General features: G+C 38.8%; 1 protein-coding gene and 1 pseudogene across 1 annotated transcript in view; one reads left to right on the top strand and one right to left on the bottom strand.

Moving 5' to 3' along the window:
* The window catches only part of FAM194A (family with sequence similarity 194, member A), a gene marked incomplete at its 3' end in the record, with an annotated part of 62,569 nt that overhangs the window by 6,352 nt on the left and 28,643 nt on the right, over nt 1-27,574 (top strand). Inside the window, exons 2-7 of the mRNA XM_006903058.1 lie at nt 3,099-3,154; nt 3,252-3,368; nt 8,473-8,574; nt 9,822-9,973; nt 24,615-24,685; nt 26,017-26,170. Of these exons, the coding sequence (XP_006903120.1) occupies nt 3,099-3,154; nt 3,252-3,368; nt 8,473-8,574; nt 9,822-9,973; nt 24,615-24,685; nt 26,017-26,170 (652 nt within the window). The remainder of the gene's footprint in view (nt 1-3,098; nt 3,155-3,251; nt 3,369-8,472; nt 8,575-9,821; nt 9,974-24,614; nt 24,686-26,016; nt 26,171-27,574) is intronic.
* On the bottom strand, nt 12,909-20,976 carry LOC102874989 (annotated as a pseudogene).

Here is a 27,574-nt window from a genome sequence, read left to right as displayed (position 1 = left end):
AAGGATTCTGGGGCTTCTATGAGATGGATTGATTCGGTGACTGGGGTAATAGGGATGGGTGTGTCAGAGGCGGTGCAGTTGGCGCAGGATAGAGCAGGGTTTAGGGCTGTTGTGCATAGGGTCACTATGAGTCGGAAACGACTCGGCGGCACATAACAACAACAATCAAAATGGGAATAAATATGGATTTTTTACCGTCATTTGGCCATGTGGTTGTCCTCCAGATTTCTTGGCACAACGTGGTAAGCACATCTGGGGCAGTATCTGTTTGTTGAAATATGTCAATGAGTATTCCGTCAATTCCTGGGGCCTTCATTTTTGCCAATTCCTTCAGAGCAGCTTGAACTTCCTCCTTTGTCACCATTGCCTCTATTAATGAGATGCAAATCAAAACAAGATGGATATATCATCTCATCACAGCAACTGTAGCAAATTTGACCAGAAAAGTAAACAGCAAGTACTGGTGTAGATGTAGAGAGATTGGAACTGTACTGATTCCGATTATGCTTGTAGGACTGTAAAATGTTACAACCACTATGAAAGATAGTCTGGTGTTTCCTCAAAATGCTGAAAATAGAAATACCTTTTGATCCAGCCATTCAAGTATGGGGAATATACTCTAAAAAACAGAAGTCTTCATACCCATGTTTATTACAGCATTATTGACAATAGCTAAGATACAGAAGCAGCCCAAATGACCATCAACAAATGAATGCTTAGAGAAATTATATAGGACGTTGACACAATTGAATACCAAGAGGTATTGAAAAACAATTAAGAACTCATGAAACAGTACATAACATAGATGAGTTTAGAAGACATAATACTGAATAAAATAACTCAGTCACAAAAAGATAAACATATATAAGGTATATAGGCTCTGACGGCCTAGTAGCAAGAAGCTGTGCTGCAATTCCCAAACACATGGTTCGAGACCACCGGCTGCTCTGTGGGAGAAGGATGGTTCTGTAAACCCACAGGAGAGTCAGCTATGGGTCTGTTCTGACTCTACGGTAAACAAGAAGGTAGGTAGGTAGGTAGGTAGGTAGGTAGGTACGTAGGTACGTAGGCACGTAGGTAGGTGATAGATTAGATGGATAGATAGATAGAGAGATAGAGAGACATACATAGACTATATGACCATTGCTACAAAAAACCAGGATGGTCACAAGAGTGAGAGAGCTAAGAAAGGTGGGAGCTGTATTGGGACCAGGTAAAAGGAAGGTCAATCTGAAATTAATGGAATATCAGACTTTATGTGTATTGTGATTAATCTGGAACAAGACATGCACAGCTGACTGAATGGGAAGAAAGACATTATGGGAAGATTTACACACAAAAACAATTGTGGAGAGTTGGTGGGGATTAGAGGAGAGGAGTAGGGAACAGATATTAGTTAATATATGGGCAGGGTAAAGGGATGGCTGGGTACAATGAAGTTTCCATACAGTGTTGTAAATAATGACATTATATAAGGCATCAGGATTGGTGGAAGAGTCATCAACAACCTGTATTATGCAGATGACACAACCCTGCTTGCTGAAACTGAGAAGGACCTGAAGCGCTTGCTGCAGAAGGTCAAGGACTGCAGCCTCCTATATGGATTGAAGCTCAGCATCAAGAAAACAAAGATTCTCACCACTGGGCCAATTGGCAGCATCAGTGTGGATGGTGAAGAGATAGTTAACAGTTTTAGTTTACTTGGCTCCATAGTCAACACTCTTGGTAACAGGAGCCAAGAAATCAAGAGATGAATTGCACTGGGAAAGTCAGCTGTGAGGGACCTCTCAAGAGTGCTGAAGAGCAACGACATCAGGCTGGAGACTAAGGTGTGCCTGATCCGGCTATAGTCTTCCAATTATGTGCTATGCATCAGAGAGTTTGTCAGTGAATAGGGATGATAGAATTGATGCCTTTGAGCTATGGTGCCAGAGAAGAGTTTTGAATATGCCATGGACTGCTAGGAGAACAAACAGGTTTGTCCTGGAGAAGGTGAAGCCAGAATGCTCCTTGGAGTCAAAGATTGTGAAGCTTCGTCTGACATACTTTGGGCATGTTGCAAGGAGGCACTGGTTCTTGGAGAGGGACATCATGTTTGGCAGAGTGGAGGGGAGGCAAAGGATAAGGAAGACCCTCAATGAGATAGATTGATTCTGTGAGTGGAGTGGTGGGAATGAGTGTGTTTGAGACGTGAGGTTGGCACAGGATAGAACGGCATTTAGGGCTCTTGGACATAGGGTCGCTTTGAGTTGCAAGCCACTCAATGGCACATAACAACAATAGTTGTAAATAATGTTGTAAACAAAATGTGTTTGAGTGATTAAATGAAGACTAATAAAAAAAGTTACTGGACAGTTCTTGATCTTCTTCTTATCTCCTCTCCTGCTCTGGAATCTCTGAAGTGTGAATGGAAGTCCATTGTCTCCAATGGAATCCTCCTCCTATCTGAGAAGTCCTGTACATAATAACAGAAATACCATAGACAAATTGATACATAAAAGATGCAGAAAACATAGTTAGTATAATATACTTTGTTCAATTATGTGCACTGTGTACACATCATTAATATAATCAAGTAAAACATGTATCCATGTACTACTCTAGGACAGTAAAGGAACAAGGGAACATTTTTAAAATGTGTTACATTAGAGTGGTGAATTTCTTCTGTTCATTATTGTTTATTAAATGCTATTTGGAAGAAAATACAACCATTGAAAAGATAAAGCAAACATCTTTTTTAGGTCTTTCTTTTTCTGAGATTTACTTTTATATAAAATATCTTTTTTTCGTTTGTCCAGTTGGTAACAAATGCTCATTCTCTTTATAGTGTCTGAAACCCACCTCCCACTGCAGAAGATAATGGAATCTGAACATCCAGCTTCTCAGATAAGAAGTAAATAGAGGTTTAGAGCCTCTCCTTTTGCTAGCAAAGGCAAACTATCAGTGGGGAAGAAACTTCATCTTTGACAATATCCATGCCCTATGGAAACACACACCCCTAAACAAATAATCATCTATGTGACTCTCCAAAGTAGGGAAGATGGATGATACTACAAAAACTTTTAAACTTTCCTTATAAGTCTTTTTTCTATCTTCAGAAAAATGGATAATTAATCCAGAAGAGTCAAAATTAAAAATTTTGTATGAGCTAGAGGTAAGAAATGTTTATCACTTCAATTAGTATGCTATTTCCATATATAAAAATCATTTCTTTCTTTTTAAATTTTTCTGCTTTTCATTGTGTTTTTTAGTTTAAGGATGACTTCTTCAAACTGTTTGAACCTTCTCTGAGGACACTGCCCAGAGTTGGACCACCATCCATTCTTGCATACAAACCAGAGATTTCTACTACCGACTTTCGATTCAAGGTAATTTTAATCCTTAGTCTTTTTGTATTAGAAAGATAATAAATGGCATTAAAAGAACCATATGATCCTAGCAATTGATGCAGAAAAGGCATTTGACAAATACAACACCCTTTCCTGAGTAAGACACTTAGCAAAATTGGAATAGAAGGGAATTTCCTCAACATAATCAAAAGCAAAATTGGAATAGAAGGGAATTTCCTCAACATAATCAAAAGTATATATTAAAAACCAAGAGCCAATATCATTCCCAAGGGAGAAAGACTAAAAGCATTTTCTTTGTGAACAGGAATCAGACAAGGATACCCACTGCCACCATTTCTATTCAATATTGTATTGGAAGTGCTTGCTAGGGCAATACGACAAGAGACAGAAATAAAAAGCATCCAGATTAGCAAAGAGATAGTTGAACTGTCACTATATACAAGATGGTATGATAGTGTAAACAGAAAAACCCAAGGACTGAACAACAACAACCAAAAAACTGTTAGAGCTAGTAGACCTATTTAGTAGAGTGATAGGATACAAGATCAATAAAAAATCAGTGGGATTCCTCTACCGTTTATAATAGCCAGCCACAAATTGAGATAGTTGAGAGTGAACCTAACTAGAAACACAGAAGACCTATACAAAGAAAAGTACAGATCATTTCTGTAAGACATAATAAAAAAATCCAAATAAATTGAAAAATGTTCCTTGTTCATGAATAGAAAGATTCACTATTGTGAAAATGGCAATCATACCAAAAGCAATCTACATGTCAGGACAATCCCAATCCAGATACCAAATGCATTTTTTTCTTTAAATAAAATTTTATTTTAATTGTGATTTTAACGAACATTTATAGAGAAGTTAGATGCAATTTCCAAGGACTCCGAGAGGGAAATTGTCAAGTTCATTTGGAGAGGAAAGAGACCATGAGTAAGCAAATAACTTTTGAAAACCAAAACTAAAGTGGGAGACATAGCACTCCCTGACCTCAAAATCTACCACACAGTGGTAGTAACCAAAACAGCATGGTACTGGTATGATGACAGGCACATAGACCAATGGAACAAAATAGAGAACTCAGAAATGGACCCATCTATCTATGGTCAACTAATATTTGACAAGGAAATAAAACCCATCAAATGGGAAAATGACAACCTCTTCAACAAATGATACAGGCAAATGGGAAAGTCTGCTGTTAGGGACCTCTCTAAAGTACTCAAGAGCAACGGTGTCTCTCTGGAGACTACGGTGCGCCTGATACAGGCCATGGTCTTTGCAATCGCTTGTTATGCATCAGAGAGCTGGACAATGACGAGGGAAGACAGAAGGAGAGTTGATGCCTTGGAGCTGTGGTGCTGGAGAAGAGTACTGAATGTACCATGGACTTCCAGGAAAACAGATTCATCTTGGAGAGGATTAAACCAAGCTACTTCTTGGAGTCAAGGATTCTGGGGCTTCGTCTGACATAGTTTGGACATGTTGCCAGGAGGGACGGGTCCTTGGAGAGGGACATCATGCTTGGGAGGGTGGAGGGACAGCGCAGGAGGGGAAGACTCTCTATGAGATGGATTGATTCAGTGACTGGGGTAATTGGGATGGGTGTGTCAGAGGCATTGCAGTTGGCGCAGGATAGAGCAGGGTTTAGGGCTGTTGTGCACAGGGTCGTTATGAGTCGCAAACGACTCGACGGCACATAACAACAAACAACAAAACCTGAAAAAAGCTGAAACATGGTCCACATCTCACAGCATACACACAAATCAGCTCTAGGTGGATCAGAGACTTGGGAGTAAAGCCCAAAATCATAGTTCATAAGAGACAAACTGGTTAGAAAGCCTAGTCTATAGTATAAAGAGATTGCCAAATAAAGCCAGAAATGCACACTCTAAAGATAATAAAATTAATGAATAAGACCTTGTAAAGATTAAATCTGTGTGTTCATCAAAAACTTTTTTCTACAGGGTGAAAAGAAAACCTACCAACTGGGGAAAAAACATGTGGGAATACCATCTCAAACTACAGTTTCATAACAAAAGTTTACCGAATACTTACTCCAAGGCCTCCAGAAGAAAAAGACTGATAAACCAATTACAAAATGGGCAAAAGACATGGAAACACTTTTCACAAAGGAAGACATCTGGATGGCCAAGAGACGCATGAAGAAATGATCAAAATCACTGACAATAAGAAAGATGCAAATCAAAATCACAATGACATACAATCTTACTCCAGTAGCAGTGGCAAAGTTTAACAGGGCAGCAAATAATAAATGTTAGCGAGGATGTGGAGGGTTGAGTATTCTTGCACACTGTTGATGGGTTTGTAAAATGGTACAACCACTCTGGAAGACAATTTGGCATTTCATAAAAACGTCAAACATAGAAACTCCATATGACCCAGCTATTCCACTTCTAGGAATATAACCCAAGGAAATTAGAACTGAGACACAAACGAAGATCTGTAAACCAGTTTTCATAGCAGCATTATTCACCATCGCAATATCATGGTAACAGCCCAAATATCCAACTACAACTGAATGGATGGAAAAAGTATGGTGGTGGTGGTTGTTATCATTGTTAGATGCTGTCAAGTACAACTCATAGCAACTCTATGAGCAAAAGATCTGATCCCTGTTCTATCCTGTGCCATCCTCACACTTACCAACACAGAACAGCTCTTTGCAGGAGTCACCATGTCAATTCACCTAGTTGAGTGTCTTCCTCTCCTTCACCGACCCTCCACCCATCCCAACATTGTGTCCTTCTCTAAAGAATAGCCCCTCCTAGAAACACGCCCTAAGTATGTGAGGAGAAGCCTCTTGATTCTTGCTGCCAAAGAACACTCCAGCTGAACCATCTTCAAGACATATCTGTTTATTATCTTGGCCCTCAATGGGATGTTCAGTGCTCTTCTCCAACACCACTACTTTAAGATGTCAATTCTTTTCCTCTCATCCTTATTCACTATTCAGCTCTCAGATGCATAGCAAGTAATTAGAAAGACCATGGCCTGAATCAGATGCACCTTAGTCCTCAAATTGACATCATTACTCCTCAATAACTTGGAAAAGTCCCTAACAAAAAAGTCCCAGTGCAATCTGTGTCCTTAGTTTCTGACTGGTTGTACTAAGCGTGTTAATTGTGGATCCAAGCAAGGTGAAGCTGTCGACAATTTCCATTTTCTCTCCATCCATCATGACCCTGTCTATCAGTCCAGTAGTAAGAATCTTTGTCTTCTTGACATGTGCATCTTTTTGGAGAACGCAATTCCATTTTAAAAAGCAAAGAGATCACATGTTTGAAGTAACATATAAGAAGGTGACCACAAAGCCTGGAAGCTCAAGCAAACATATGCTTTATTTCATCATGTTCAGTGACAAATTATTACCTTTGCTTAATGGACCAGTGATTCCACTGGGTTGAGATCCCATCCCACTACACCAGAGCAGTGAGGGACACACTAGAAGGAAGAGAATGTCCAAGCCTTCATTGGCTGGTATGGCCGCAGGGAGAGAGCTGTGTGCTCACCAGGTCTGAACCTCCTTAATGACTTCTGGAATCCACTGAAGATGCAGATCTACCCACTGAAGAAAAGAGACACCAATCTTCCATGTATCGCAGGTGTTTGGCTTGCTGCAGATGCTGTGCTGCTGCACTGATGCTACGTTTGTGGTTCTTCTGCACAGCACATAGAACTATGCAACACTAATCATGGGTTTGCTGTTCTTCTGTACCGTGTAACAGAACTGACTCAGGGCTGGCCCTCCAGCAGGCTTTCAGGAGCTAAAATAGGCACAGGAAGATATTGCCCATCTTTTTCCCACAAAGCACCTGGTGGGTTTAAACTGCTTGCCTTCGGATTGGCAGTGCAATTCCTTGTCACCGGACCACCTGGACTCCCTAATGAAGGGCAGCACATTTAGTAGATCTTGTAATGTAATATCAGTCAATATTTTCTGTTCCTATTTGCCCAAGTTCCAAAACTGTAAGTTCATCTTACACAGCATCATGCTGAAAATGTATTCCAATGTAGCACCTTCCTTTTCTAAACCACAAAGACGTATATCCAGGGAAGTTTTTTGAAGCGAGGTTGTTATGATCTCTTTATTAAAAATGGGCTGGAACATGCAACAAGCCCTTTCTTCCAGAAACTTAACTTTATATCTGCAACAGGATTGGCTCCTTCTGTTTCTTTGCAGTCCTTTCAGGGCCTCTTTTCCATGTACTGCCAGTGTTGTATAGGTCAGGACAGCAGCTGCCTTGATCAGCCCCTCACCCTCTGCAGATTCAGGTCCCAAGCCCATGGATAATTCTGTGAAGTAGCTCCACCTTGTTTCACACCACCTTTTAATTAAGCATAGAGGCCATGGGCAAATGAGTTTATTACAAAACCTACTGCATAATAGGTATTGGAGATGACCTATTTTTCTAGGCTCTCTCTCTTCTTGCTCTATCATCTGATAGGTGTCTATCGTTTTTCATCACCATTTGTTACTGCAAAAATGCCCTGCTGGTGCAGTGCATAACATATGGGACTGCCAACCAAGAGGCCATCAGTTCAAATACCACCCACCCTATGGGGAAAAGATGGGCTCTTCCCACACATATTTACAACCTGAGAAACCTGAGGGAGAGTCTATATGGCAGAATTGGCTCAGCAGCATGGATTTGGTTCTCAAGGAGTCTACTTTCAGTAGCTGGGTTGTTTCAGTGGTCTAAAGGCAGAGTACATTAGACATCGAGCATTACTCTGAAGTGGAGAATCCCTGGATTCACTAACCACTTCAATTACCCTTGAGCCCCATGTTGGTGATAATTTTAACAACCCCAGATGATGGTTTTTATGGTTGTCAAAATGCTAGCACAATCTCCCCTGTCCTCACCAACCTGTGAGGAGAAGTGAGGTTGCTAGTACCTTCTGGTACAACATTTTAGCCCCTGAAAGTTCCCCACCATGTATTTCTGGGAGTCTTGAGTAGCTGATAGGAATTTTCGGGCAAATTCGTAATCCCCATCACTAGACATTCACAAATCCGGTGCAGGACCCTATCTCCTACCACTGCCAGAGCCACTGGGCCCACTTGCTAGTACTTCTTTGTTTTTCTCCCCCTCTGAAGGATGAAGAAGAGGATATACCACCTCAGTGTGAATATTGTGGGAATGATCTAAAAACATTCCTTTCCAATCTTGACTATAGTGATGTTGAACCAGTAAAACAAGTAAGTTCTGAAGCAGATTTACTGAGGAAATAGTATTATTTTTAAGCAACCACATACATACACTATATTGTATTTTTCTCCTGCACCTTTCTTCTAATTTCTATTCCTTTTTTTTTTCTAGTCTTAAATACGCAATGTGTTAGCCATCAGAGAAATGTAGACTAAAATCTCCGTGCAATACCACTTCATACCCTCTGGGATAGTTGTAATAATAATAAAAAAAGGACAGAGAGTAACAAATGTTGGGGTGAATGTGGAAAAACTGGACCTTCATGTACTGCTGGAGTAAAATATAAAATGGTGCAGTCACTTTGAAAAATAGTCTGGAAGTTCTTCAAAAGATTAAACATAGGGTTATCTTAGAATTCCACTCATAGGTATATATATACTCAAGAGAACTTAAAATGTATCCATGTTCCAAAGTACATGAATGTTCATAATAGTAAAAAAATGGAACAACTCAAATGTTTATCAGCTGATAAATGAATATACAAAATATATATATACACATCGGAATGTTATCTGGCTATAAATATAGATTAAGTACTGATAATACGCTACAGCATGGATAAACCTTAAAAACACTGTGCTAAGTGAAAGAAACCAGTCAAAAAGATACCTATGTTGGTGAATTATATTAATTATCCAAAATGAACAAATTCATAGAAAGAGGCTCTTGCCAGGGATTAGAATGAGGGAGCAATAGGGAAGGACCATTATTCATAATTTCATTTGGGGTCAGAAAACTGTTCCTAATAGCTAAAGTATATAAAATGTTCTGAGAAATTAATCATAGTGGTGGCAGTACAACCCTGTAAATATATTAAAGCCATTGCATTGTACACTTTAAATTGTTAAATTATACCTCAATAAAGTTTTTCTTTGTGGAGTTATAGTGGCCTAGTGGTGTGAAGCTGTGATACAATCCCAAAGACATGTAGTTCAAATCCATAAGCAGTTCAAATCAGTGAGAGACGGACGAGAAATCTCTTGTGCAATTTACTAACTCTTCAAAACCCACTGAAGGGTCAGCTATGAGATGGGTCTGATTTGATGGTAAACAACAACAAAGTTATTATTTTAAAAAAACTTTTAATAAAAAACTTTTTATAAACATTTAGATTGTTATCCAAACTCGATTAACCAAATCTGGCTTCTCTCTCTTTCTTTATTTTTAGTTTTGTTTTGTTTTCCTTTTGATAATTTTCATCTAAAATGGGAGGCGGGGAACCTTCTTTGTTTTTCAGGACTACTGTTGTGATCATTTCCAAAATCTAGTTGAATATATTACTGTTGAAAAAGTCAAGAGTGCTTGTCCTGATTTACTCAACATCACTCCTCATGTGGCTTATGGAAGTGAAGTTGATCGACTCAAAGCAAAGGAAAAAGCTTTGCAGAGGTAACACTGAGGCTTTGGTTTTGAAACCCAGGTTGGCCCTCTGAATTGGGAAATATTTTATAAAATTAGCCTTTTCTTGCCTCTTACAAAACGTGTAAATTTGAAGATGTGTTCCCAGTGAGACAAATGTCTTACAATCCCTGGTGGATGCTCTTTAGCACTCTGGAGAGTTCTCTGACAGCAGGCTTTCCTAAAGTAACTTGTCTTTTGATTTCCTGACTGCTGGTGTCAAGAGCATTCATTGTGGATTTGAGCAAAGTGAAATTATTAACAACCGCAATCTTTTCTTCATCAATCATGATGCTGCCAATTGGCCCAGTGGAGAGATTCTTTGGGGTTTTTTGATGTTGAGATGCAATCCATATCGAAGACTGTAGTCCTTGATCTTCTGCAGTAAACACTTTAAGTCCTCCTCAGTTTGAGGAAGCAAGGTTGTGTCAAGTTATTGATGAGTTTTCCTTTAATCCTGATGCCACATTCTTCTTCATAAAGTCCAATCTCCCAAATGATCTGTTCCACAATATAGACTGAAAAAGTATGGAGAAAGGACACTTCCATAACACACCCCTTTCTTTATTTTGAACTATTCAGTCTTCCCTTGTTCTGGTCATATGACAGCTTCCCAGTCTAAGTTTCACATTAGCACAATCAAGTGTTCTGGGATTCCTATTCTTCTCAATGTTAGCCACAACTTGTGATCAATAAAACACAAATAGACTCTTGCTCTTTGCCATCCATCTCACATTGACAGTGATAACCCTAGTGCCACAGTCTCTTCTAAACCCAGCTTGTATTTTTGGTAGTTCTCTGTCGATGTAGTGTTGTAGTCATTTTGGGACAATCTTCAGCAAGATTTAGTTTGCTTGTATTATTAGTGATATTGTCCAAAAATTTCCACTCTTTATTGGATCATCCTTTTTTGAATATGGGTTTCTTCCAGTCAGTTGGCCCTACATATTTCTTGACACAACTAGGTGAGCACATGCAGGGTTGCATGTTTGTTGAAATATTTCAATTGGTATTCCATTAATTCCTGGGGCTTTATTTTTTTCCTCCAATTCCTTCAGAACAGCTTGAACATCCTCCTTTATTACTATTGCTTTTTGATCATATGCTGTCTCATGAAATTGTTCTGTGTCAGCCAGTTCTTTTGGTACAGTGACTCAATGTATTCCTTTAATCTTCATTTGATGCTTCCTGGATTATTCAGTATTCTGCTTATAGCATCCTTTTATATCCTTATATATTAAAACTTGAGGCATGAATTTGTTCTTCATTTCCTTTAGCTTAAGAAATGCCACACAAGTTCATCCCTCTTGATTTTCTGACTCCAGCTTTTTGCACATTCTGCTATAATACTTTGTTTTGTCTGCTTGAGCTACCATTTGAAATCTTCTCTTCAGCTGATTAACTTTCTGATTTCTTCCCTTTGTTTTATCTTCTTGGCATTCTAGTGCAACATTCAGAGTCTCTTCTGACATACATTGCAGTCTTTTCTTCTTACTCTGTCTTTGTAATGAGCTTTTGCATTCTTCATGGATTATTTCTGCTATCATCCCACCACTCGTCTGGTCTTTGTTCATTAGTGTGTAGTGCCTCAAACCTGTTCTTGAGATGGTTTTTAGATTCAGATGGGGCAGACTTAAGGTCATATTTTTATTCTTGTAGATTTGTTTTCATTTTCTTTAGCTTCAATTTGAACTTGTACAATCGATGGTCTATTCCACAGTCAGCACATGGCCTAGTATTCACAGCTAATACTGAGTTTGTCCAATGATTCCACAGATGTAATCAATCTGATTCCTGTGTAGTCCATCAGGTGAGGTCCATATAATAGTCACTGTTTTGTGTCTTTTATAAAAAGCATTTACAATGAATAATCATTGATTGTACAAAATTCTATCATTCTATCTCCAGTCTCTTTTTTGTCACCAAGTCCATGTTTTCTGAGTACTAATCCTTCTTTCTTGTTCTTAACTTCTGCAATCCAATCACCAGTTATTATTAATGAGTGTTGGTTGCATATTTGGTAGAATTCAGGTTAGCAGCAGAATACAGTCAGGACAGCTTCCAAAATGTGCTTCAACCTTGAGTCTCGTGGCTTTAGGCTAGAGTTACAAAGCTCTCAGTCCTGCCAATTATGGTTATCACAAGAGTCCAGAATTAAGGTTGCATAGTGGAGAGTACTCGGGGTGGTTGTGGGGGGGGGAGGGGGATTGAATACCAATGAAAGAATTTTTCTTTTACTTTTCAAAGAGAGGACCAAACTGGTGGGATGGGGGTGGGGGCTGGGCAGGGAGAAAAGTGCAACAATGAATGAATTGAAATTCAAAATCTCTGTAAATGTTCATTAAAATTAATAAAGTAAAATTTAAAACAAATTCTGGTTCTTCCTCTTCTCCCCCGACCCTCCAGTCCTCCAGCTAACTTGAGAAAAGGCTCTTCATTTTTGTTCCCTGTTGGGTAGCAGTCTCACAGTCTGCTCCATCTTATGTCAGGTCTCTGATTCCCTGGTGCAGCTGTTTTGGCAGTTTCTCCCATAGGCCCTGGTCTGACTGGCACAAGAATCTCTGATCCCAAAGGACACATTGCATTTCTCTTTCTTCTTCTTTGCTAATGGTGAAGTTCTCAAATTCTTTTACTGGATCTGCTTAATTTAATATCAGGAATGGCCAATCCCCTTGTGGGAAGGAAATTGGCTGAGTGGGGGTAGTCACAGCAGTGTGAAGGCCCTGAGGCCATTTTCACCGCCCATAGTTTTGAAAACTAGTTTTTTCATTTGCTTGCAAAAATACCTGGCACCTAGAAAGTCATCAACACTATGATGATTTTTTTTTAATGGAACTGGAAAGCCATCATCGTTGTTGATCAAGTAACACCTCCAACATTAACCCCTTCAAGTTAGCACAGAGATGTGCTGCATTCTCACCAACACTCAATCTTCAACACTCACCATTTCCATACCCAGCTGATCTAGACATACTGCTTCATATGACTGTATGGGGTTTTCCTTCACGTCGTCAAGGATGGCTTCCATAGTGGTACCAAATTTGATGACACTGGGAAGCCCATTTTGTTCCTTTTAAGTGAAGCCAGAAGTATGCATGGCCACTGATGAAAATTTTGAATCAAAACTGTGGGACCAGAAGACCCAAAGAAAAAACTAGTATCAGAGGTAATCACAGTAATGTTGACAACTAATTCCCTGAAAGTTTTCTCAGTTTTTATTTGAATGTATGGTGAACATACACAACCCTCTACATGTCTAGCTTGACTATGTTCCTGTCATTTTCCTTTTTGCTGGCTCAGAGGAATCACAAGACCGTAGACTTTCCTTCTGCCTGACCATCTCTCCTTCTGCAAGAACATTTTTCTTTCTGCACAACCATTTTTCCTTCTGCAAGACCAATAATAAGTAACAAACCATTCGATGGAACGGTAAAATCCAGTAGACCCACAGGCACTTGTCCATTTTCCTTCCATTTCAGAACAGCATAATTGAGTTTAGTCAGGCACTTCAAACCAAGGTTCATCAGAAAAGTATGTCTGATTTCACATGTTCGTCATAATCAAATGTCACTTTTACACACTATGTTTTCCCACTCTCTTGTGTCTATTACATCTCCTACAAAGAGATTTATTACAGGGCAACAAATGAGGCTGTATAATCCTTTAAAAATAAAGCAAGTGCCAGAACTTTGATATCCAAATTTTCTCAGTATGTGCAAGCAACTGATAGACTAAAATGAGAAAAATCTTTGTGTTCTTCCATCATGGTAAAGTTGCTAACCAGTTTCTCAAAGTTTCCTTTATGAATGTCATACAAGCTCCCCTTTTTCTTTCTCTCTTTAATTTCTTGGTTGAAGAATTCTCTGATTTTTTTTTTGTTTGCTTCACTTTCTCATTTAAATCTTGGGCTCTGATCCATAATGTATGTATTCATTATGTGAATGTGCCTTTGCTCTCACTCGGAATTCTGAGAGCCTGCTGGCTACCCTGGCGCTCCATCTTTTCTCAACACCAAACTCAATGTCCAATGACTTTCTATCTGTGTCATCTACCCACTGCCTGTTTTCTATAAGAAAGTGACAGTTTTCAACCAGTCTCTGGAATGAAAAGAAACCTACCATCTTTTGTATAGTGCTTCCTTGATAGTTTCTCCTTTGAAAGCATATACACAAATTTTCAAACCCTTGTGAAACTTCATGTATCTAATGGCGTACCTTTCCAATTGTGTTAATATAAACAATGATGCAATCCATGGTAACTCTTTCATCATACTGGAGGGCATGTTTACCTGCTATAAATGTAATTACTAAGTAGGACACTTTAGGAATACAGCTGGGGGGCATTCCAAAGTTTACGTACCCTTAAATTCCTTCTCTATCACATTCTTCTGGCAACATTATTTTGCCTCTTTATTTGTCTCTTGTTGAATCTATATTTTTCGCCAGCATCAACAACGTTGAATGCCACATACAAGTTATCTCTTCCCTTATCAGTGAGCACATACCACCTTCTGTCACTGTCTCTGCAGTTCAGATCCAAGGTGATGCAAATTCTCTTATGTGGGGGCTGCAGGGTCTGGTCTTTTCGATTTTCCTGAGTGGAATGGGCTCTTTGAACATTGGTGTTAATATTATCTCTGAGATACTTTAGAGTGCATCTTCATTTGAGGAGTATCACAATTATTCTCCTGTTCCTTAGAGACCAGAGAATAATAATGCCATGTCTTCCTATACTTCTTTTTTGTCAAATGGAACCTTCTGTTGCTTGCAGTTCTTAGACCTCATCATGGCTTGAAGATGAATAGACAGTTCAGCTTTGAGATCAGCTGCATTGAAATGACCTCAGAAGAACACACTGATGGATTTCAGGTTGAAATCATGGGCTGCAATTGTAGTGAGGTCTGACTAGGTCTTGATGGGAACTCTAAGACACTGGGTTGCTAGCTTCCCAAAATATTGCCAAAAATGACTTGCTTCTTTTGTTACTATGTTGTTGTCAGGTGCCATCAAGTCAAATATGATTCACAGTGACCAACCTGAATGGCCAACCTGAAACTTGCCCTATCCTGTGCCGTCTCCTTCATCTCTACAACACTAAAATCCATTGCTGAAGTAACAGTGTCGATCCATTGTGGGTCTTCCTCTCCTTCATTGACCCTCCATCTTTCCAAGCATGATGTCCCTTTCCAAGGAATAGCCTCACCTAGCTACATATTCAAAGTATGAAAGATGAAGCTTCATCACCCCTCCAAGGAACACTCTGCCACATACTTTCCAGGACATATCTGTTTGTTCAGTCAACGAAACATTCAGTACTCTTCTCCAGCATCACAACTTAAAGGCATCAATTCTTCTTCTGTCATTCTTGTTCACTGTCCAGCTCTCTGATGTGTAGCAGGTGATTGAGAAGACCATGGCCTGAATCAAGGACACCTTAGTCCTCAAAAGGACATCATTGCCCTTCAGTACTTTAGAGAAGTCCTTAACAGCAGACTTGCCCAATGTAATACATCTTCTGACTTCCTGTCTGCTGGTACCATGGGTGTTGATTGTTGATCCAAGCAAGATGAAATCATTAACAGCTTCAATCCTTTCCATGCTGATCATTGATCCTCTGGTGAGGATCTTTGTCTTCCTGACATTGAGATGTAATCCATACCTAAGGCTGTAGTCCTTGATATTCTGCAGCAAGCATTTCATATCCTCCTCACTTTCAGCAAGCAAAGTTGTGTTATCGGCATAACACTATAATTCTGAAGGTTTGTGGTTCAAATCTACCAATTTCTCAGTAGCAGAAAGATGGGCAGTCTCCTGCCACGCAATTTGCTGCCTCCAAAAACCCACAAGAGGGCTCACGATAGTAAACAGTAACAACAACAAACAAGACTTGCTTCTAGAAGCTGGTAAATCTCAGGTCTGCGGCAGGTTATCTACGGAGCCTAACAAATCCTGCAGACTAAGCAAGCTACTGGCTAATTGGAGAGATTTTCCAAAATAGTGTGGTTTTCAGTCCTTCAAAGAGAATTCCAAGCTTCAGGAGAATACTGAGCATGGAATTGACATCAGATGAAAGGACGAATGTGGGCCCTGCGCTCAGGCCTGTGTTGTATTCACCCATCTGCTTTCAAGGCTCTGGTTCAGAGGGGCCTCACTGCCTTTGTCCAGTGTCCAAGAAAGGCAGAGAGGAGGGTGGTGGAGAATGACAGTGGAACGCACCAAAATAAGGCGACGAGCCACTCTCAAGTAGAATTCTTTCTCTTTTTTTCTTAAAAAATAATCAGGTTTAGTCTTTTTATGTTTAAGCAGTAGTTCATTAAGGGGAAGGATTAGAAATTTGAAGATATCAAGGAACAATGAGATATTGGGTCTTTTGATTTACGAGGGACATTTTTTATGGGAGACAAAAACTAGATAGCACTTCATCTTCTTGTTAGTTGCTATTGAGTGACTATGTATATGTACAAGAGAATGGAACAGTGCCCAATTCTATACCAACCACAATACATGCTGTGCTTATTGTAGTCACTGTCTCAACACATCCCTTGAGAGACTTCTTCACTAATTCTCTTTCTTTTTAAATAGAAATTGGTTTTGGTGTTTTTCCTCACTGTTTTACATTTTCTCCTCTTCTCCTTCCCCCAGCCTTCCTGCAGCACACCCCTTGTTCCAGATTATTGTCATACATATAATACCTACTCATATATTCCTTTAGGACAGTTCTTCCCTCCATCTGACCTAATGCAGAGTTCGTTATCTTCTCTCCCCAACCCTGCCCCTATCTGTCCTATTTTATAACAGTGGTGTTATGCAGTATTTGTTCTTTTGTGACTGAGATAGTTCATTCAGCATAATGTCCTCCCGGCTCCCTCATGTTGTGTAATGTTTTATAAATTCATTGTTTTACAATGCTGCATAATATTCCATTGCGTGAATGTACCATAGTTTTTCTATCCATTCATTTGTTGATGGGAATTTGGTTTACTTCCATCTGTTTGCTATTGTGAATAATGCAGCACTAAACATGGGTAAGCGTACATCTGCTTGAGTCACAACTCTGGCTTCTTTAGAATATATTCCGAGTAGTAAAATTGCTGGGTCAAATGGTATTTTCTATTTCCAACTTTTTGAGAAAGCACCAGACTACCTTCCATAGTGGCTGTACCATTTTACATTTCCACTAGCAGTGAATAAGAGTTCCAATTTTTCCACAACCTCACCAGCATGTGTCTGCTGTCCTTTTGCACTTTGCTATTGTTACTAAGGTGAGATGATATCTCATAGTTGTTTTGATGTGCATCTCTAATATCTGGGGATTTTGAACATTTCTTCATGTATTTGTTCACCATTTGAATGTCTTCTTTGGTGAAGTGTCTAGTCATATCCTATGCCATTTCATGATTGAGTTGTTTACCTTTTTCTTATTGAGGTGCTGGAGTATTCTAAAAATTTTAGATATGAGTCCCTTTCTCAGATATGTCATTGCCAAATATTTTTCCCCAGTCGGTGGCTTTCATTTTTACCATGTTGGTTTTTTTTTTTTTAAATGTGCATAGGGATTTGATTCTTAGAAGGTCCCATTCATCTATTTTATTCTCTCCTGGTTGTAGATTTTTTTTTTTTCATTATGCCTGGACGACTGCTCGTGCTAGGGATTAGGGCTTCTAGAGGTCTTCCTAGTTTTCCTCTGATGAATTTTAGTCTTTCATTTTACTTCTAGGTCCCTAGTATACCTTAAGTTGATTTTTGTTTATGGTGTGAGGTGTGGGTCTTAAGTTTTCTGCAGATGATTTTCCAGTTAAGCCAACATCATTTGTTATCTTTTTCTCTTGACTGTCATTTTCTCACTTAACTAATTTTGCCTCCTTTTCACAGATCAGTTGATGATAGGTAGATGAGCGGATTTCTGGGTTGTCAATCCTATTCCATTGGTCTACGTGTCTGACACTGTACTACACCAGTACTGTACCAGTACTATGCTGCCTTGAACTTATGACCACGTAGTAGGATTTGAGATCAGCGAGTGTGATGCCGCCTACCTTATTTTCTCTTTTTCAGTAGTGTTTTGTTTATTCAAGGAGTCTTTCCATTAAAATAAAATTGGAAATTGTCTTTTCCATCTCATGGAAGAATAGTGTTAGTATCTCTATTGGAATTGCAATGAAATTGTAGATAGCCTTTGGTAGAATTGTCATTTTCATGACATTGAGTCTTCCTATTCATGAACATGATACATTCTTCCTTTTCTCCAAGACTCTTTTTGTTTCTTATAGTAATGTTTGTAGTTTACTTTCTATAGTTCTTTTGTGCTCTGGTTAGATTTACTTCCAAGTATTTAATATTGTGATTAGCTATTGTGATGGAAATTGTTTTATTAGCTCCATTTCTGTATTTTCTTTGTCATTGTAGAGAAGTCCAATTGATTTTTATATGTTGATCTTGTATCCTGCCACTTTGCTGACTTGGTCAACTATGTCCAGTAGTTTTCTCAGTGAGTCATTATATTTTTCTAAGTATATTAGCATAGCATATTATCTACATATAGAGATAATTTTACCTCCTCTTTGCCAATTTGGATACCTCTTATTGCTCTCACTAATTGAATAGAGGAAGTGATAGTGGGTGTTCTTGCCTAGTTCCTGTTCTCAAAGGGAATACCTTTATTCTCTCTCCATTAAGAATAATGTTGGCTTTCACAGTGGATCTTTCCCCTTTCCTTTACCCACCCCTCCCTCCACCCATCAAACGGTGTGACCCTATGTCACAGTGTGAAAAACAATGTATATGAACTTTGGATGTAAACCAGTATTTTTAAAAAATTACTAAAAAAGAATTATGTTGGCTTGCAGTTTTGCATATATACTTCTCACTGTTGTTATATCTGTTATTGTTAGAAGCTGTCTTCAAGTATGACTCACAGAGACCCTATGAACAACAAATCTAAACCCTGTCCTACCTCGTACCGTTGTCACACTTCCTGACACACTTGAGCCCATTTTGACAGTTACTGTGTCAATTCACCTGGAGGGTTTTCATCGACCTTCTGCCTTCCCAAGCATCATGTCCTTCTCCAAGGAATAGCCCTCCTGGCAACAGGCCTGAAGTACATGAGGTGAAGCTTTATCAACTTTGCCTTCAAAGAGCCCTCTGACTGGACTTTATCCAACACATTTCTGTTCTTTTGGCAGCCCATGGGATGTTCCGTACTCTCCTCCAGCGCAGCTCAAAGGCATCAATTCTTCTGTCATCCTTATTTTTTGTCCAGTTTTCAGACACATAGCAAGGAATCATAAAAACCATGGCCTGAATAAGATCCACCTTAGTCCTCAAACTTATATAATGACTCCTCAATAAATTCAAGAGGTCCCTAATTGCAGATTTTCCCAGTACAATATGTCTTCTGACTTCCTGACTACTGGAACCATAGAAGTTGATTGTGGATCTAAGTAAGTTTCAATCTTTTCTCCATTTATCATCATGTTGCCTCATGTTGCCTATTGGTCCATTGGTAAAAATTTTTGTTTTCTTAATGTTGAGACATAATCCATATTGAACGCTGTGTTCTTTGATCTTCTGCAACAAGTGCTTTGAGTCTTTGTCCTTTTTAGCAAACAAGACTGTGTCATCTGCATAATGCAGGTTATTAATAAATCTTCCTCTGATCTTGATGCTACCTTATTCTTCAGAGAATCAAGCTTCTTCTAGAATTTGTTCAACATACAGATTGAATAAGTGTGGAGACAGAATACATCCCTGATGCACTCCCTTCTTAATTTTAAACCATGTAGTGTTTCCTTGCTCTGTTCACACAACAGCCTCTTGATCTAGGTATAGATTTTGCATGAGCACAATTAAGTGCTCTAAGATTCCCATTCTTCTCAATGTTTGCCATAACTTATTATGATCCACACAGTTAAATGTCTTTGCACAGTCTTTAAAGCGTAAATAGTCTTCTGATTTTCTTTACTTTCAGCCAGGATCCACCTGACATCAGCAATTATATCCATGATGCCATAGCCTCTTCTAAATCATGCTTGAACTTCTGGAATTTCCCATCTATGCACTGTTCTAATAATTTTGAATGATCTTCAGTAATATTCTTCTTGCATGTAATATTAATAATATTGTTTGCTGGTTTCCACATTCTATTGGTTCACATTTTTCTTCCAATCCATTGGCCAGACAGCTGTCCTCCAGATTTCCTGGCATATACTAGTGAGTGCATCCAAGGCTGCATCTGTTAATTGAAACAAGGCAATTGATATCCTATCCATTGGTGGGGCTTTATTTTTTGCCAATGCTCTCAATGCAGCTTTCACTTCCTTCTTCATTACCATTGGTTCCTGCTCATATGGGGGGGAGGGATGTTGTTAAGTGCTGTGGAATTGCAGGTGACTCATAGCAACTCTATATATGAAAATCCTGAACACTGCCTGTATAACTTTTGTCCTCTTTTCAGGTTCATAGGGTTTCCAGAGGCAAACTGTTATGGAAGTGGATGCCACTCCTGCTTCCAAACTTGTTTTAATTGAGTAGCCTCACCATACACTGTCCACCATGGGTAACCATTCTCACATTTGACTCATCAGGGTCTCAGTGTTCGGCTTCACAGCAACCACGAGTTATCTCTGCACAGCAAGTGAACATACCAGGGATACACGACTAGAAGAATGTTTCACCAAAAACAATTAAAAGCAAGCCCAAGGGCCACGGAGTAGAGTCACTACCTTTGGCTTGGGAGCTAGGGCCTGGAGCAGGCTCCGTGGGCTCAATCCCACCCTTACTTACCCTTACTCTAAGGGTCAGGACTGCCCATGCAGCTTTGAAAGCCAAAAAGGACAGTAACACACAACACAAAAGACCCCAGAAACTTCCCTTGCCTGACTGCCACCAAGAAGAACCACCATGGAGGCGCCAGCCATCCTACCCACTTAGCCGGTTGACTTCCAGATTAGAGGGAGACTCCAATCCTGAAGCCTCGTGAAGGATCCCGCTCATATGGTACTTCCTGAAATTTTTTAGTGTCAGCCAGTTCTTTTTGGTACAGTGACTATACGTGTTTCCTCCATCTTCTTTAGATGCTTCCAGGATAATATATTGAGACTCAAGGCTTACATTTGTTTTTGTTTTTTTCAGTTCTCTCAGCTTGAGAAATGCAGAGCAAGTTCTTCTCTTTTTATTCTCCAGTTCCTGCTCTCTGCACATTCATTATACGATGTTACTTTGTCTTCTGAAGATTTCTTTGTCTTTTACTTCAGAATGTTTTCCTTTGTTTTGACTTCTCAACACTATAGGCAATTTTAAGTCTCTTCTGACTTCGATTTTGGTTCTTTCTTTCTCCTCTATCTTTGTAATGACTTTTTGTTCTCTTCATGGATAATACCTTCAATATCATCCATAACTCATCCGGTCTTTGATCATTGGTGTTCAGTGCTTCAAATCTACTCTTAAGATGATTTTTAAATTCAAATAAAATAGAGTCAAGATCATATTTTAGTTCTCATTGACTTGTTTTAATTTTCTTTGGCTTCAATTTGTACTTGCACATAAGTAATTGATGTTCTGACCCACAGTCATACTTTTAACTATGTTGAGGAAATTCCCCTCTATTCCTATTTTGTTGGGTGTATTTATCAGGAAAGGGTGTTAGATTTTGTCAAAAGCCTTTTCTGTATCGATTGATAGTATCATGTGGTTCTTCGTTTGGGTTTTTTTTAATGTTTCTTTTATATTGGTTTGTTTATAAAGTTTATATACATCGTATTTTATGCTATTTGTTATTTTATTTGTTGATTTTCAAATAAATTTCTTGAGCTTGAATACTAGTAACTTAAGACCAGACAAGTTGTGAGATGGCATCAAGGACATCATCCAGAAAATTCAGTATATGCTGGGCAAATAATCTGAGAAGTCGGACTATCTGAACTATGTTGCATTGGAACAGGAGATAAACTTAACAATTTGCCTTACGCAGATGATACAACTTTGTTTGCTGAAAGTGAAGACAACTTGAAGGAATTCTAAGACTTTCAGTATAGATCATTCTCATCTTAAAGAAAACAAAAATCTTCACGACTAGACCAATAACCAGCATCATGATTTATGGAGAAAATATTGGAAGCAATATTTGAGAAATTTCTTAAATGCATTACATTGACTAAACATGCTTCAAGAAACCTCTTTAAGGTACTCAATGGCAAAGACGTGCACTAATGTGCACATAAGTCAAGCCATGACATTTTAAATAGTTTATATGTGAAACGTATGAAAGTTGGACTATGAAAAAATAAAACTAGAGAATTTAAACCATTGAATTGTAGTGTTAGGATGAGTGTTGAATGCCAAAAGAACAAACACGTCTCTGTTGGAAGAAGTGCACTCAGGGTGATCCTTAGAGGCAATGATGGTAACCTTTGTCTAATATACTTTGGGTATATTATCAAGTGGTATTCACTGGACTTCCTTGTAAGTGTATGGTTGTAATTCTGTCACTCACGATGTTGTACTTCAAGATAGATCTAGAAATAACTTTTTTTACTATGAAGGCAACCCCATTTTTCCTTGTCTTTTCATCTCCAGAGTAATATATCATATGGTCATCTGACTCAAAATGCCCCATGCCAGTCCATCTCATCTCTCCAATGCCTAATATGTCAATATTTATGCGTTCCATTTCTTTCTTAACAATTTCTAATTTTCCTACATTCATGGTTCTCACATTCCATGTTCCAAACACTAGGGTCTGCTTACAACTGTTCCTCCTTCTTTGTATTTCCATACTTGATAGTTGTACCTAGGTTGCCCTTTCTGTTAGTCTGCGTGTGTTCTGTTGTGCATAGGGTTTTCAGAGACCTGCTATTTCAGAAGTGGGTGGCCAATCCTTCTTCCTAGTCTGTCTTAATCTGAATGTTCAGACTTAGAGGAGTATCTGACAGACAAGCAATTTGTGGTGCAGTGAAAGATAAATCCCTTATTGTGGAGTTAAGCATTAGTTACAGTGTTGACCCCACCCTTAGCCCAGTGCCTTGACCCACTTACTTCTCAGCTCCACCCTCCACCAGGATAACCGTTTACATCTGCCAAGTCCCTTCAGAAAATAACTTCCATTGTCCAACCCATGATCTGACAGCTTGTATCTGAAGCTTTCTTGGCTTCTGTGATTCCAAACACGTCAACTGCTGACATCACAACAACAACATATTATCAAGATGGACCAGGCCATAGAAAAGGACGCCATGCTTGAGAAAGTGATGCTTAAAGAGAGGGACTGCCCCAACAACTGTAACAGTTGACTGCAGAGAATGATGAGAATTGCACAGGTTCAGGCATAGTTGTCTATTGCTATGTTGTCATTGTTATGTGTCATCAAGTCAGAACCAGCACATAGCTGACCACCCTCCAACAGGTTTTCAGAGGCTATAAATCCTCTTTGTCCAATAAAGCAGCCGATGGATTGAAATCCTTTGCCTTTGGCTTGACAGTGCACTCCATACCACTGAGCTAGAGTCAAAGTCAATTTGTCAGCACCTGACAACAATAATATACAAGAAATATGTCTACTAAACAGAGTGAAGACCCACACCAAATAGTGTAGATTAACGAAATATGAGGAGATGGTATTTAAGCAATTAAAATATTTTATAGTGTATTGCATTGGGAAAATCTGCTGTCATGGACCTCTCCAGAGTGCTAAAAAGCAATGATGTTAGGCCGTGATCTCCTCAATTACTTGTTATGCTTCAGAGAGCTGGACAATGACTAAGGATGACAAAAAAGGAATAGATGCCTTCGAGTTGTGGTACTGGAGAAAAGTCTTGAACATACCATGGACTGCCAAGAAAACAAATAGGTCTGTCTTGGAGAGGGTGAAACCAAGTCTCTCCTTAAAGGCTAGGATTTTGAAGCTTCGTCTCACATATTTTGGGTGTGTGGCCAGGAGAGACCGGTCCTTGGAGAAGGACATCATGCCCTAAAATGTGGAGGGACAGTGCAGGGGAGGAAGAAGACCCCAGATTAGATGGAGTGATACAGTATCTGGGGTAATGGAGTTTAGTGTGTCGGAATTAGTGAGACTGGCTCAGGACAAAGAAGGGTTCAGAGCTGTTGTACATAGGATCGCTATACATCACAGACAGCTCAAGAGCACATAACAACAAAGACATACTGTGTTGGTGTTTGGTTTTTTTTAATTTAAGCCTCTTGTTTAGGGGAAGACCTTTGTATTTAAAAGTTAGTTGTTATTACATTTTGGAGGAACATTTTTCTAAGTGGTACAGCACTCTTCTGTCAATATGCTGTACTGAGGTAACCTGGGGTTGCTGTGATGCTGAGCCTTGTGCCATTGGGGTGTCAAAATGCCATAATGGTTACTCCTGGTGGTGTTACCAAACACTTTTGGTGGAGCTCCCAGTTTAAGACAGGTTTTGGAAGCAGGAGTGGCATCCACTTCCTAAACAACATGCCTCTAGAAACTCTTTGAACTTTGATAAATGACAATCATTATAGAAAGACTTCAGGCCTTTTGTTCACAGGCTCACTGTGAATCGTGCTTGACTCAATGGAAATCCACAACAGCAACAACTATTTTAAACTTCTATGTATTTCAGATGTATTAATCATATATTTCTATTTTTTAGAAGACACGAGCAACAAATGGCCAAAAGCCTTACAATAATGACATATGATGAGCCTGGTTTCTCTGAAGAAGGTATGTTCACCAGTACTAACATTGTACACTAGTTATATAAAATCAGAAAGCTCAAACTGTTTGAGCAAGAGGTAAAATGGGTATACCTTTTGAGTACTAGATAAATTTTCATTTCTAAGAACAGTAAAGTCTACACCAACCAAAATGGCTCAGGAAATCTGGTTTCAGCCACTCCATCATTGTAATCCCCTCTTTGCTATTACTTATTTAAATAAATTAGTAACATCTATAGGGCTGGCTTAGTGAGTATAGAGTTGTGCTGTTAACCCAAAAGCTGGCATTCAAGGTTCAAATCCACCAGTTACTCCACAAGAAAGAGACAGAGAAAGATGAGCAGTCTCCTTTCATTTCAATTTACAAGCATAGAACCAAATGAAACCCATTCAGTTAGAATCAGCTCAATAGTAATGAGTGATAAGTAAATGACAGATCATTTTAAAGATTGCTGCAGAGAGCTTTCAGGTTCATTGACTTTATAAATTAACCTTTTATTAACTCTTTGTTTATCTTTATAAAGAGTTTATGAACTTTTTTAGTTAAGCTTTTCTTGTTTGTTCCCAACCTTGAGTATGAAAAATAGCTCAAAAATAAGTCAAATTTCCTTTCTTCAGATGTTTATATGGTTGGTAGACTGGCCATTGTAACTATGGTATTATAGTTAGGTTTCTTTAAATCAGTTGCATCTCATAAAAACACAACTATGTCTCATAGTATATACAACATAATATAGTGTCTTACTTTATATACAACAGGATGAAATACTATCCAGTCCTGTAACATGAGCCCATTGCTAAAGCCATTATGTCAGTGTCCATGTCATTGACCATCTTCTTTTTCTATTTTACCTTGTATTATCTTTTTCTCTAGGAACTGACCCCAGGAGCCTGATTCTAGAATCAGAAGTTCTAGACTTATGTCCTAGCTCTTCTACTTAAACACTGTTTGATTTTAAATAAATTACTTAATCTTTCTGAGTTTTGGGCTCCATCTTCCTGAAGTATTGAGAAAATGTTCAGGGTAGATGTATTTTGGCTTATTGTTTGTCTGTTACTAAATCCCTCGTACCTATTTCCTAGCTATTCAAAACTAAAAACTAGACAATGACATTTAATAAAAATCTTCAATTTTTCCATTTAACAAATAATGTCCTTATTTTTTTAAAAAAGAAACTCCTCGTTTTTAACTTAATTAAAACCTTTCTTTTTTTCCCAGTACAAAAAAGTTTCTGGTGAATCAGTGTATTAGTAATAGAGTCTGAAATTTAATTTTAGAAGAAAGATTTTAGACATTTACAACATGTGTCTATTTTCATGTGATTCTTTCCCCACTAGATTCAAGGCACTTAAAAACGATTTCTTATCAACTATCTATGGATGTTCCAGAAAAGAAGCCAGCTGTTGACAAAGTATTTGATTTTCAGCTAGAGCTCAAGAACTTACCCATTGTTTGTTGTGATTCTAGGGTAGCATGTGGAAAGGTAATTAGCTTGTAATTTTTCAAATTTTGCTTTTCAATTTCTACTTGACTTTATAACTATTTCTTAAAATGTTTCATAAGGAATTATTTTACTTTAAAGGAGTCTTGGAAGCACATTAATAAATTACTCAGCTGCTGATTGAGGTGTTGGGGAGGGAGGGGCTTACAACATTCCTGGAGGGAAACTACTCCAGTTGGGGAACCTGGTACCACAGGGCCAAAGTAAACAATGGAATTTAAGAGAGGGGGCTGCAATCAAGTAAGAGTCTTCTTTTCAGAGCTTGTAGATTGAGGTGATAGAGAGGGAACTACCTGCAACCCCCCCTGGGCAAAAACTACTCCAGTTCAAGAACCTGGCTGCACCATTCTGCAGACCAAAAAGAACAATAGACTTCAGGAGAGGGAGCTGCAATCAGGTGAGAGACTTACTCCCAGAGCCAGTACATTGAGTTGTCTGCAACTCCCCTGGAGAGAAACTACTTCAGTTAGGGAACCTGGCCTCTGAGGGCCACTCCACAGACCAAAGAGGACAAAAGAATTTAAGAGAGGGAGTGCAATAAAGTGAGACATTCACTCCCAGAGGCAGTACACTGAAATGCTGGGAAGAGAGTTGCCTACAGCCCAACTGTACAGAAACTGCTTAAATTAAGGAACAAGACCTTGCAAACCAAAGAGGACAAGAGACTTTAGGAGTAGGGACTGCAATAAAGTGAGATTTTTGCAAACTTCACTGCAGACCAGAGAGGACCTGAAGAAATTTAAAAGGCATATTTTTCTGCATTACAGGCCTAGAAAGGACTTCTAGTAGAGTGAGTTTCCTACCACAATAGACTAATCACTTTAAGCCTGTACCTTATCAATAACACCATAAAGAAAAGGAATTGTCAACAACCTATGCAGACAGACTTGAAACTGCCTAACACATGCCAAAAGAACTTAAAGTAATGTCAAGAAAACAGCAGACAGCAGCATCAAATGTTGTGAAAAAAATAAGTCTTCTCCTAAAAAAAAAAAAGACAGAAATATATTGACCTGGAGTCAGATGAACAGTAACTGAAGAAGGTACAGATTATGGAATAAAGAATGGAAGCAATAAATAAAGCAGATACCCCAGAGAAAGTGAATCAAAAGACATATATTGATTGATGCAGAATTATATGAATAACTACAAAAGAAATATAAGTAAAGCGAATACACTAGAACTAGGGAGTGACGCTGAGGAACATGAACAACTACAGAAGAAATTGCTAAAGATGGAAGAAAGAATTGAAACAACAGATAAATAAGTACAAGAATTTTTTTTTTAAATCACAAGACAGAGTACAGGCATCACAGTACTGGAAATAGCAGAAATGCATGAAAATGCAATCCAGAATATCAAGACCAAAATGGCAGAAGGTTGAAACACGCTGG

This window comes from Elephantulus edwardii, unplaced genomic scaffold (genome assembly GCF_000299155.1).
Source record: "Elephantulus edwardii isolate Elephantulus edwardi_28Jun2011 unplaced genomic scaffold, EleEdw1.0 scaffold00502, whole genome shotgun sequence".
NCBI lineage: Eukaryota > Metazoa > Chordata > Mammalia > Macroscelidea > Macroscelididae > Elephantulus > Elephantulus edwardii.
This window is presented reverse-complemented; position numbering and strand designations above follow the sequence as displayed.